Source organism: Podarcis liolepis (assembly GCF_965112155.1).
Source record: "Podarcis liolepis genome assembly, chromosome: 17".
In the NCBI taxonomy this organism is placed as follows: Eukaryota; Metazoa; Chordata; class Lepidosauria; order Squamata; family Lacertidae; genus Podarcis; species Podarcis liolepis.
The window spans coordinates 41,213,066-41,226,067 of record NC_139571.1 but is presented as its reverse complement, the minus strand read 5'-3'; the positions used below and the strand labels follow the sequence as shown (position 1 = coordinate 41,226,067).

Below are 13,002 nucleotides of genomic sequence, written 5' to 3'. Positions count from 1 at the left end.
GGCCCCATTAGCTAAAGTGGTGCTTCGGGTTAAGAACAGTTTCAGGTTAAGAACAGACCTCTGGAACAAATTAAGTACGTAACCAGAGGTACCACTGTACAGTGGTACCTCGGGTTAAGAATTAAGTATGTGACCAGAGGTACCACTGTACAGTGGTCCCTCGGGTTAAGAACTTAATTCGTTCCGGAGGTCTGTTCTTAACCTGAAACTGTTCTTAACCTGAGGTACCACTTGGGAATTATGGGATCAGAACTACCTAAACAGTATAGAAATTTATTTATGTATGCGACCACAGCTGCAAGAATGTTATTTGCCCAAAATGAAAGGAAGAGGACGAGAGAAGAATGGTTACAGAAACTAATAGAGTATGCAGAAATGGCAAAACTTACCAGAAGAATAATAAATCAAGATAACAAACTTTTTAGAAAGGAATGGAAATAGTCTATTGAGTATTTACAAACAAACTGTAAACAGATCAAGATATTGGCAGGATTATTGTAATAACCTGCAGTTTCAAAAATATATATGAGAATAGATAAATAAAGGAATAAGTTAAGATAATTTGGAGTATGCGGGAAAGGTCAAAAATAAATGTAAAGAATTGCAGAAAGGGGGAAGGGAGTCGAAGTCAGAAATGTTAAAATTATGGTTGGATCATTATTGTAATGTATATAAATGAAAACTATAAATAGAATTATATGTAAAAAAGGAGAAACTTTAATCCAGAGAACGCAGAAAATGCTTTGGTCAGTGGAAGTGCAGCCTAGTGATAGGGATAGTTTGTTTTGGGTTAGGTAGCACTCTACATTTAAAAAATCAGGTTTGTAGATTGGGGGGTCTGATGTTGCTTATATAATGTCAGGCTGGGTATACACCAGACGTTTAAAGGACATGAATTCCCCCCAGAGAATTCTGGGAGCTGTAGTTTGTTAAGGGTGCTGGAAACTGTAGTGCTCTGAGGGGTGAGCTACAGTTCCTAGGATTCTTTGGGCAAAGCTATGTGCCCAAAGAATCTATGGTATAGATTTGCTTTCAGATGGTAGTGGTGACCAGAAGTATCTTAAATCATAGCTGTCAAGCGTCCCTTATTTGGCGGGACAGTCCCATATCCCAGCGCCATGTCCCGCTGCTGTCCCTTATTGATGATGTCCCTTAAATAAGCTACTGAAGGTAATGGGGCCCTTTCTATGTCCAGCTGTCCTTTGTCAACAACAAATTGATGCTGTTTTTGTGTGTTGAATATATGCTATATGGTAATTTATGGACCTAATAGGTATCTAAAGCCATTTGCACGCAACAAAATAGGTATTTTATCAAAGTAAATGTTGATCCCTTATTTTGGCTGTTGATCCCTCATTTTCGAGGCTGCTGGTCCCTTATTTTCAAATCTGTAAGTTGATAGCTATGTCTTAAACTGGTGTGCCAACTAGTGTCTGTTCCTAGTCATGGTTGCACGTGGCTTCAGAAACTGGATTACTGTGAAGCATTCTGAGGGGGGCTGCCTTTCAAGAGTATTTGGACATCTGGTTCAAACTGCAGCTATGAGAATTGTAACGAGCTTTCCAATTCCTTTATACCAACCTCACTGGCTGCTTGTTTCCTTTATGGGCCTAAGTCAAGCGGCTGGTCGTTATCTTTAAAGCAGTGGTGTAGCATCAATTGCCGGCTCTTGGGGTGCGCAGGCATGCCCTGTGCGGGGGAGCGCCAGCCCAGCCCTTGCCACCGACACTGCCAGAGCAATCCCACCCCCACCGAAGCAAAGCAGGGCTGTGCTGAGTCACCTGATTTAAAGCACATATAAAAGTAAAGGGACCCCTGACCATTAGGTCCAGTCGTGGCCGACTCTGGGGTTGCGGCACTCATCTCACTTTATTGGCCGAGGGAGCCGGCATACAGCTTCCGGGTCATGTGGCCAGCATGACTAAGCCACTTCTGGCGAACCAGAGCAGCGCATGGAAACACCATTTACCTTCCCGCCGGAGTGGTACCTATTTATCTACTTGCACTTGATGTGCTTTCAAACTGCTAGGTTGGCAGGAGCAGGGACCGAGCAACGGGAGCTCACTCCGTCACGGGGATTCGAACTGCCGACCTTCTGATCGGCAAGTCCTAGGCTCTGTGGTTTAACCCACAGCACCACCCACGTCCCTTACTTAAAGCATATATACATATATACACATTCATGCACACATACATACACGTACATACACAAACATATACTGTATATATAAACACATATACATATATAGAGATATATATTGTGCTGGGGTGTTGTAATTGGCTGATGCATCTGTTAATAGCTTGTATTTGCTTGTTTTAATCGGCTTCGTTATATGGAAGTTTCAGTATGAGGCAACCAACAAATATGAGGATTATCTCCCACCACGTATTCTGCTCCATCCGCTGTGATCAGCAGGAGTATCTTCTGTATATATCCTCCCACCATCTGGGCACAGTTGGTAGAAAAAAGGAACAAGGTCTTCTCTCTTGTTGCTCATAAGCTGTAGCATTCCATGCCGTGCAGTTTTTATCTCCCGCCCCCGGCCTATTTGAAGAATTTTGTTTGTCCTTAGGCAAGCCCCTGCTTGATTCCCTGCCTTCACTTCTCTCTTGCATTCTAGTCTCATTCGTGTTCATGATATTTTTTCTGTGTGTTTTCTTCTGTATGCTGCAAATCTCTTGGGTGCTCCACTGGAGTTGAAAAATATAAAGCTTTAAAGTTAATTGGTCTGTTTATAAAATGTTTACAGTCCTAGTGTCACATAAGCTATAATTTATTGGAGCATAAAATGAACGTAGGTGGTTCAAGGACAGACCCACATAGACTCTGTTGCAGTAATCAAGCCTGAAGGTTATGAGAGTGTGGATTAGTATTGCAAGGTTTCTCTGTTCCAAAGACGAGACACAGTGTTCAGAGCAGACATAGCATTCAGATGTTTAGTAATTTAGAAGTATAGAGAGTCTGTGATGTTGAAGTTGCGTGTCGAGGTCCCCAGGGCCACCCCAATAACTCACACATCACACAGATTTTTTGTTTAAGATTTTTGGCATAATTTTGGCCACAACTTTATTAAAATACAAATTTGTGAGTGGTTGCTTAGGCATTGGTTGCAACTATCTGCCCCCACCATGGGGGACAGACTGACATTCCGCACGATGCGAAAGTCAGAATAGGGGAATACACTTGGGGGTAGCGACGGAGCAGGGAACCTGCCCTCAGCCCTCCCCAAATGCAACCAGGAGCTCATTGCTATGGCCCGAGCCCCCTTGACAGAGTGGACAAGCAATAGTTAGCCCCCAATTCCTTTAACGGAATCCCTTGCAGCAGCAGCCTTAGAGGGGCAGGCACAGCCAATCCATGCCCCTCAACCAACCAAACCATAAACCAATGCCTAACCGCCAACCTTACAAGTTGCGATGATTTGCTACGCAGTAGGCAAAACCCAAATGGCCCCAGCCAATCAGCCAGATGGACAAAATTCCTACCGGGCCCCTGCCCCAAGAGCAAACGACCCCATGACAGGCATAGCAAGGTCAAAGCGAACAACCCTATTCTAGGGAGGGAGGGACGGGCAATCCGATGCACGGGCGAAAAGAGGAAGCCCTAGCCTCGTGCAAGGAGTTTTAGCATTTCTGGCTGTCAGTCAGCAAATGGCAACATTAACTTCTTCCCAATAACAAGGGAAGCCCCAATCGCATCAGTGGCCAACGGTCAATTAGCCCGCCCCCAACTTTGGAGTGTCCTGGCGGCCCCCACCGCAACACATGCTCTCCATGAAGGAGAACATGCTTTAGCAGTGGAAACTATGTCTCATTTGGAATCAGAGGGTTGCTTTGAACACCAGCACCACAAAGCCCTCTTTTGTGGATTCACAAAAGGACTCTGTCCCACTCGTCCTGTCCCACCGGTATATGTGTGCATATGCAGGGATATATGCAAGAAGGAAACCTAAGTGTGAGCTTCCACGTGAAGGGAAACCCCTGCAATCAGGAATGCCTCCCCATTTACTGAAAGCATTTGATCCGTATTTAGAAGCTCAATTTGGAATTTATGGGTCTTCTAGCTTTGTCTTTGTTTGTAATGCTGGGTCTCTTGGATGTGGCTTCCTGTCTGTGGGAGATACTAGTGCCAGCTTCTGCTGCTAGGAGAAAGATTAAAAATAATATATGTATAAGACCCAGCATAGGGTTCTTTTCTATTTACTCATCCCCCAGCTAACTCATTAGCAGTGGAGGCCGTGAAGGGCATATAATTTACTTGGCTCGCATAGATAAGGAGGGCAGAGAACTGGACATGATTAGGAGGAAAGTTTATTCTCCATCAGCTTTGGCTTTCCAAATTGCCAATTATCAAGCCATTATGGGAAGATACCAGTTGTTTTTATGGAAGCATATCTCATCTTTTTTCATGGAAGCGTATGTCACTCCCAGATGAGAAGCAGTTGGATAAGGTTCCGCAGACGGAAGCGTTTAGACTGACCAAGCAGCAAATGAATACCGCTTGCCATCCAGCAGATTGCCCGGGGAGGGAATATTGCTTCGTTTGCCTTTCTGAGAAAGCATGCATGACTTCTACCAAATGAGACAGAGAAGGCATGGGTGGAAGGGCATTCTCTCTCTTTCTCTTCCCCCTCACGCCCCCCATTTTGAGGGTTGCAAGTTGTTTAGTACTCCAAATGTCAGCCCTTTGGAGAAAGTCTTGAAGAAAATATTCAGCGCTGGATTTCTAGGAATCCTTGCATGTCTCGTTCTTTGGGAGGCAGTGTCAATCAGGTTTTAGGTCAAGTAGATTGTTTAAGTCACCAAAGGGGAACCAGCAGCCTTTGTTCCCAGTTCCAGAAGTTGAAGGCAAGTTTCATGAACAGATCAGTACAGACAGTGGACTCAAGAAGTGATTCTCAATATTGATTAAAAAGCGGGAGTCGTTGCCCCCACCCCGTGAATTCTAATGTGTGCTAAAGGCTGGCAAAGGTAAAGGGACCCCTGACCGTTAAGTCCAGTCGTGAACGACTCTGGGGTTGCATGCTCATCTCGCTCTATAGGCCGAGGGAGCCAGCATTTGTCTGCAGACAGCTTCCGGGTCATGTGGCCAGCATGACTAAGCCGCTTCTGGCGAACCAGAGCAGTGCACAGAAACGCCATTTACCTTCCCGCCAGGGCGGTACCTATTTACTGTATTTTTTGCCCTGTAGGACGCACCGGCCCATAGGACGCACCTAGTTTTTTGGGGGGGAAATCGAGGGAATTTTTTTTATCCCCCCCCCCAGGTTTGCGCAACCATCCCCAAGCTAGAAGAGGGAGACGGAGCGCTCCGTCTCCCTCTTCTGCCTTCAGGGACAGCTTGCCCCGCTGTCCGCCGAGTTTGTGGGGCTGGCGCTGCGCCTCCCCGCTGTCCCCCAGCTTTTGGGCTGCAGGCTGCTGCCCGCAAGCTTTGCGAGCCCGTGGGGCATCCCGCCGGGCTTGCAAGACTTGCGGATAGCTTCCTGAAGCCTGGAGAGCGAGAGGGGTCGGTGCGCACTGACCCCTCTCGCTCTCCAGGCTTCAGCGAAAGCCTGCATTCGCCCCATAGGACGCACACACATTTCCCCTTCATTTTTGGAGGGGAAAAAGTGTGTCCTATAGGGCGAAAAATACGGTATCTACTTGCACTTTGACGTGCTTTCGAACTGCTAGGTTGGCAGGAGCAGGGACTGAACAATGGGAGCTCACCCCGTCACAGGGATTTGAACCGCCGACCTTCTGATCGGCAAGGCTCAGTGGTTTAGACCACAGCACTACCCACATCCCATGCTAAAGGCCAGTAGCTGCATCAAATGGTAAGGCAGCCTCCATTAACCAGTTGATGAGCTGTCCAGCTGCATTAGCAAGGTGCGCTCTTGCATTTTAGAACCTCATGGCTGGAGTTGTCTTTTAAGGAACAGATAGCTTGTATTTCCCAGTTTTCAGATTCCCCCCCCCCAAAAAAATATTCTACTGTAAGTGTATATATTTCGAAAGAAAGAAAATTGCTGTTTACTGATAGCTTCTTCTCAGTGTATTCTATCAGAAAATAAATAAATCCAAGAGTGGATTCTTGCTTCCAAGCCATAATAATAGGATGTTCTAAATTCAAACCCAGAATGGTCAGATTACTACATTTTGTTTGTGGATTTATTGTTGTTGCAGTTATTGAGAACTATAGCCATATTTCTAAAGTGTGTTGAGGGAGCTGAGGGAGTTTCACACACAAATGTGAATGATTTGAGACATCAAAAGTTTAATTAGTAGATAGGTAGCCGTGTTGGTCTGCCATAGTCAAAATAAAAAAATTCCTTCCAGTAGCACCTTAAAGACCAACTAAGTTAGTTCTTGGTATGAGCTTTCGTGTGCATGCACACTTCTTCAGATACTTCTTCAGTGTATCTGAAGAAGTGTGCATGCACACGAAAGCTCATACCAAGAACTAACTTAGTTGGTCTTTAAGGTGCTACTGGAAGGAATTTTTTTATTTTGACTATGGCAGACCAACACGGCTACCTATCTACTACTGGAACCATGGAAGGCACCACATTGAGCCGCATGAAATGGAAGTCCATCAACCTCACAGTGTATCTGAAGAAGTGTGCATGCACACGAAAGCTCATACCAAGAACTAACTTAGTTGGTCTTTAAGGTGCGACTGGAAGGAATTTTTTTATTTTGACAAAAGTTTAATATCTGTGTTATTTAAAACTCTCAGGTAGATGCCACCTGGACATGGTAATTTATTACTATTTGACTTTCAGTAAGGCCTAGAATGTTGTCCCCTGACATTACTATTTGTCTTTGGACTCCATGCAAAAAGTCAATTCAGGCATGATGTGCTTTGCATTTTCACAGTGACGACATGCACAAATAATTTCTTCAAGGTTCCCCCCCCCTTTCCCTTTTGTTGTCCTGCTTTTGTACACCTTTAATTCCCTTTGTAGTCCTGGGTGTAATTATGTAGGACAACTTTCACACAATTAATATATGAATGGGGTTAATGAGGGGAGGGGAGCCAGACTGAGTGAGGGAAGAGGGGTTAATCAGAGTAGGATGAGAGAGAGTACAGAACTAGGCCCCATCTGCACCATTCATTTAAAGCAGTATCATACCGCTTTAAATAGACATGGCTTCCCTCAAAGAATTCTGGGAAATGCAGTTTCTTAAGGGTGCTGAGAGTTGCTAGGAGACTCCTATTCTCCTCACAGAGCTGCAATTCCCAGAGTTCTCTGGGAACAGGAATTAAGAATTAAACTACACTCAGAACTGACCCATTTGTGGTCCCTGTGTGCTACACAATCTTGTTTAGCATCCTACTTAAAACCTGCCCCTGTCAACTTCACATCTGCTGGTTGTATGTGCTCCACTTCAAAGTCATTGTGCACCCCAATTTTTATGCTCTCTTCCACCTATAACCAGGGACCACATTCATTTCTGTCCGTTGCAGCACCTCTGCATGTGCAACTACATTGATAATACATCTAAAGCCTATGCAATGCACAATTTACAGCACATGACTTCCCCCAAGAGAATCCTGGGAACTGTAGTTTGTTGAGGGTATTGGGGGTTTTGAGTCTGGGGGAAAACTACAGTTCCCATGATTATCTGGGGAAAGCATGAGCTTTAAATTTCTGTTGGATGCACTTCAAACATATGGTGTGGACCTGCCTAGTAGCCTAGATTTATTTATTTTATTTCTTTATTGAATTTATAGAGCGCCCTATAACTGGAGATTGCAGGGTGGTATCCTGATCAGTCCTTGGTTTCCTCCCTTTCGTTTCTGTCAAGAGTAAGGGAGGAGAGGAGGCAAAGTGTAACTTTTTCCCCCATGAGGAAAGGAGAAGGATTCTATGTGATTCAGTTCTGTCCATTTTTCCAACCTATTGTCAGACTTCTTAATTATACAGTCTCAGCTGCCTATAAACTCTAATTCCAGCTTCCCACTGAGAATTCAATTTCAAGCATACGTTGGGGGGAATAAATAGTTACGTCCAACCTTTTTGTCTATGTAACTCTGGGTATTTTGCACCTTAGTAGATAGAGCATGGGACGCGGGTGGCGCTGTGGGTTAAACCACAGAGCCTAGGACTTACCGATCAGAAGGTCGGTGGTTCGAATCCCCGCGACGGGGTGAGCTCCCGTTGCTCGGTCCCTGCTCCTGCCAACCTAGCAGTTCGAAAGCACATCAAAGTGCAAGTAGATAAATAGGTACCGCTCCGGCGGGAAGGTAAACGGCGTTTCCGTGCGCTGCTCTGGTTCACCAGAAGCGGCTTAGTCCTGCTGGCCACATGACCCGGAAGCTGTACGGCTCCCTCGGCCAATAAAGCGAGATGAGCGCACAACCCCAGAGTCGGCCACAACTGGACCTAATGGTCAGGGGTCCCTTTACCTTTACCTTAGATGGAGGTAAGCAGGCAGAAAGACAGACTATAACACCTTCAGAACGTTTTATATGTTTGTGTTTGCAGCATCGCTTTCCTCATACACCATAAGAATTCCAAGACAACAAGAGCAAAGGAAACCTTTTACGAATTGTTTTTACTGACTTGCTGCTTTTACCCGGTTTGCTTAACTGCTTTTTCGCTGTCCCCTCTCGCAGGTTAGCTATGCTTCATCCAGCCGTCTGCTGAGCAACAGGAATGAGTACAAGTCTTTCCTGCGTACCATACCCAACGACGAACACCAGGCCACCGCCATGGCAGACATTGTCGAGTACTTCCGCTGGAACTGGGTGGGCACGATTGCGGCAGATGACAATTACGGACGGCCAGGAATCGAAAAGTTCAGGGAAGAGACCGAGGAGAGAAACATCTGCATTGACTTCAGTGAGCTCATCGCGCAGTACTTGCCTGAGGATCAGATCCAGCAGGTGGTGAAAGTCATTGAGAATTCCACAGCGAAGGTGATAGTCGTTTTCTCAAGTGGGCCGGATCTGGAACCGCTGATCAAAGAGATTGTCACGCGTAACATCACTGGCAGGATTTGGCTGGCCAGTGAAGCCTGGGCCAGCTCTTCGCTGATAGCTATGCCAGAGTTCTTTCATGTCATGGGTGGCACCATCGGATTTGCTCTGAAGGCAGGGCAGATCCCCGGCTTCCGCAACTTTCTGCGGAAGGTGAATCCGAGGAAATCTGTGAACAATGGATTTATCAAAGAGTTTTGGGAGGAGACTTTTAACTGCTACCTGGCAGATAGCAACAAGAATTATCCAGGTTCTGCTTCTTTCCAGAAGAGCCGTGAAGAAGGCACTGGAGTTGGGAATGGCACAAGTGCCTTCCGCGCCCCCTGTACTGGGCACGAAAATATCACCAGTGTGGAGACTCCCTACATGGATTATACTCACCTGCGGATATCTTACAATGTATACTTGGCCGTATACTCCATTGCCCATGCTTTGCAGGATATATACACTTGCACCCCTGGGAAAGGACTGTTCACCAATGGGTCATGTGCTGACATCAAGAAAGTGGAAGCATGGCAGGTAAATTTTTCCGCCGCAGTTACAGAATTGCTGTACGCTGTGTTTACAAGACACAAAATTGAACACCATATATGCATTGTTAGAGGTCTTCTTCAGTGCTTTTAGCAAGAGCCTAACTATGGGAGGTGTGGCGTGTTGGGTGATACATTCCCCTCTGGTTTCACAGACCCTACCAATAAGCCAGTGTATCTCAAACCTGGGTCTCCAGGTTGTTGGGCTACAACCCCCATCATCCATGACACTGGTTCTGCTAGCTAGGGATGATTGGAGTTGTAGTCAAACAACAGCTGGACACCCAAGTTTGAGAAACACTAATAGGCTATGCTTGGCAATACCCTCCCCTGTTTTTGTTGTCAGAGGACACATAGGAGCCATCATGGAATATATCGGCATGCAGGAAGAGGAGACTCTCTTCAGGGGTTAGGGCAGAGGAGGACATGGCAGGGAGCCAAATCGTTTAGCTCACTGGTCTTCAGCTGTTGAGTCACAGCTTGAACCAAGGAAGGTTGCAACAGGAGTACCACCACCATGCAAATATATGGTAAAAGATAAAGAAATGGGTCCCAAAATGAATGTTTGGGTAAAAAGTTGGTCCTGGGTCTGGAAAGGCTGAAGATGCTTGCTCTAGCTCACATTTTGAGTCAGTTCTACTTTCTTTCTCCCTCTCTGCTACATTGGTTTGTTTAGTCATCCATTCATCCATCCACTTTCACCCACCCAACTTCTTCATTCTGTTATTCTTCTCCACTTACTCTTTCAGGTTTCATGCACTGATCCTTTTTATGTCCTTCAAAAAGCTTTCCTATTCCTTCTCTTCTCTTCTCTCTGTTTCTTCAGCGTCTCAGAAGCTCCCTGAATTTCTGGTTCAGCACGTTAGGGCTAAACCTTCACAGGAAGGATTCACCCAAGAAGAAGATCCAGTATAGTGTGGCAGATGAGCGCTGCCTCTCCAGCGTTGCCATGTGGATTATTCATTCTGCCATGCCCCCATCTCTTCTGCTCTCTCCCACCCACTGAAAAAGGAGGTGGGGTGGTAGCTCAGCAAGTTGAATGTGGGGGTCCTCTAGGGCTTGTAGATATCAGATGAGCTCAAGAATCATATACAGTGGTACCTTGGTTTGCATACGTCTTGGTTTGCATACGTTTTGAATTACAAACACGTCAAACCCAGAAGTGCATGTCCCGGTTTGCAACCTTTTTTTGGATTACGAACAAATTTTTTGGGGAGGCCCCATTGGCGAAAGCACGCCTTGGGTTACAATCTGTTTTGGTTTACAAACGGACCTCCAGAACGGATTATGGTTGTAACCCAAGGTACCACTGTATATTTCTTTTAAAATTCCCCATGTGTGTGGGACACATACACTTTCATTCAATAATATGCCTCTTTCATTTTTGTTCTTCCTCTCTGCTGTCTCTAAGGGAAGGTTTTTATGTCTGTGCATCACAATGAGTAAAGCGAGATGAGCACCGCAACCCCAGAGTCGTTCATGACTGGACCTAATGGTCAGGGGTCCCTTTACCTAGCAAGATGTGTGCAGCAAGCCCAGTGTTTGTAGCTATCCCCATATAAAGTTCACCCTGAAGTTCTCCCTCTGCGCTTGTACCAGAGTAGACGGCCGTGTGCAGAAAGCAAGTGGCACTCTTGTTGGTGGGAACTGGCTGTTTTGTCCTGGTGTTGTTTAAATTGTGAGGAGTTGTAGCAGATGACTTAGCAAGTCATCCATAAAATATTCGCAGAGGGAGGCTGGTAGTTTGACTCTGTGTCACTGGGTTCATCTAATGGGAAACTCCTGAGCGTCAACGAAACACTTATTTCAACAGATTAATCTCTGTAAAACACTGGTGCACTTCACGTAGTGACATTTGCCTTTCCATTAATCAATACTTTACCAGGGATTTTTTTATATAGATATAAAATAATTCAAAGTCCATATTGTTTTCAGTCTTAGGAAAACAGTAGGTAGATCTGATAGATTAGTTGTAGAGCGCGTGGTTTGCATGTGTGATCAGTATTATTATTATTATTATTATTATTATTATTATTATTATTATTTATCAGTTGCTTTCCTCAAAAAAGCAACTCAAAGCGACTTTACAAACAGTAAAACAAAATTACAAAAAACGCAACTAATTAAAAACCTAAAACACACACACACACCCCTGTACAATTAAAAGGCAGGTCTTACAGTTGCTGCCTCACTTCAAATTAAGAGCTGAAAGCTGAAGAGAAGGGAAAGCTTTTGCCTGGTGCTTAAAATTGGATAAAGATGGCACCACTGAACATCATGGTGTGTCATGGTTTTATTGTCACTAGCACAATATATACTATTTTGTACTTGAAGAAGGGAAGTAGGAGTGTATGGTTGAAATTATGGTTGACAGCAAAATAGGAAATACTGTTAATATAGGAGATGATTTGGGAAAAACCACACTGTGAATGCCATGACAGGAACCGCCATAACAGAAATGGAAAGGGAGTTAGGAGTTCACAATTTAAGGTGATGTATTGACTGGAAATAGGGATGCGGGTGGCGCTGTGGGTTAAACCACAGAGCCCAGGACTTGCCGATCAGAAGGTCGGCGGTTCGAATCCCCGCGACGGGGTGAGCTCCCGTTGCTCGGTCCCTGCTCCTGCCAACCTAGCAGTTCGAAAGCACATCAAAGTGCAAGTAGATAAATAGGTACCGCTTCAGTGGGAAGGTAAACAGCATTTCCATGCGCTGCTCTGGTTCGCCAGAAGCGGCTTAGTCATGCTGGCCACATGACCTGGAAGCTGTACGCCGGCTCCCTCGGCCAATAAAGCGAGATGAGCGCTGCAACCCCAGAGTCGGGCACAACTGGACCTAATGGTCAGGGGTCCCTTTACCTTTTTATTGACTGGAAATAACAGAACAGGATATGGATCTTAAGATATGGGTTAATCCATAAATGACTATAGTTTCAGAGAGTAGCATCAGCCCCATGACATTTTTGCTGTGAGGTCCCAAAGGGTATTATTTGGTCCCCAATTTTAACATCTACATGAAGTTGTGGGGAATGGTCACTGGAAAATTTGGAGAGAGGCTTCACTGGCATGTTGATGAAACCCAGCTCTGTTTCTCTGTTGTGTCTGTCAGGACAGGACCCAGACTATGACAATGCCACAGATGGGGGACTTAGGTTGAGAGAATAGCAGCTTGCCTATAGCCACAGTGAGCATTCATTCACAAAAGAAGCTGCCATTCATCATTCAGTCTCTTCGCCTATTTGATGGTTGTTTTTTGGTGGCATGCTGGACTGCAGTTTGTCCATTATCATGACTGATAGCTTAGTAATGTCCTTCACACATGTTTGCCCAGCAGTAAGTCTCACCGAACTAAATGGAGTGTACTCCCAAATAAATGTGCATAGACTTGCCTTCTTAGCACCTTATGAACTACAGTACATTAAAAAAATAAAATAAAGCTTACTAGAACATCTTCTAATGCTGTAAACCATCTTGAGATTAGTGTGGAAGATTATGTATAAATGTGTTT

The 13,002-nt window shown here is 45.2% G+C and overlaps 1 protein-coding gene across 3 annotated transcripts in view; it reads left to right on the top strand.

Annotated features, from left to right (window-relative positions):
- Positions 1-13,002, top strand: part of CASR (calcium sensing receptor) — a 51,791-nt gene that overhangs the window by 18,545 nt on the left and 20,244 nt on the right. For 2 of the 3 annotated variants that reach the window (XM_083481699.1, XM_083481700.1), the window contains exon 4: positions 8,603-9,484. In XM_083481699.1, the coding sequence (XP_083337825.1) occupies positions 8,603-9,484 (882 nt within the window). Of the gene's footprint in view, positions 1-7,616; positions 7,660-8,602; positions 9,485-13,002 lie in introns of those variants that run through there. The other variant, XM_083481701.1, reaches the window with a different exon arrangement.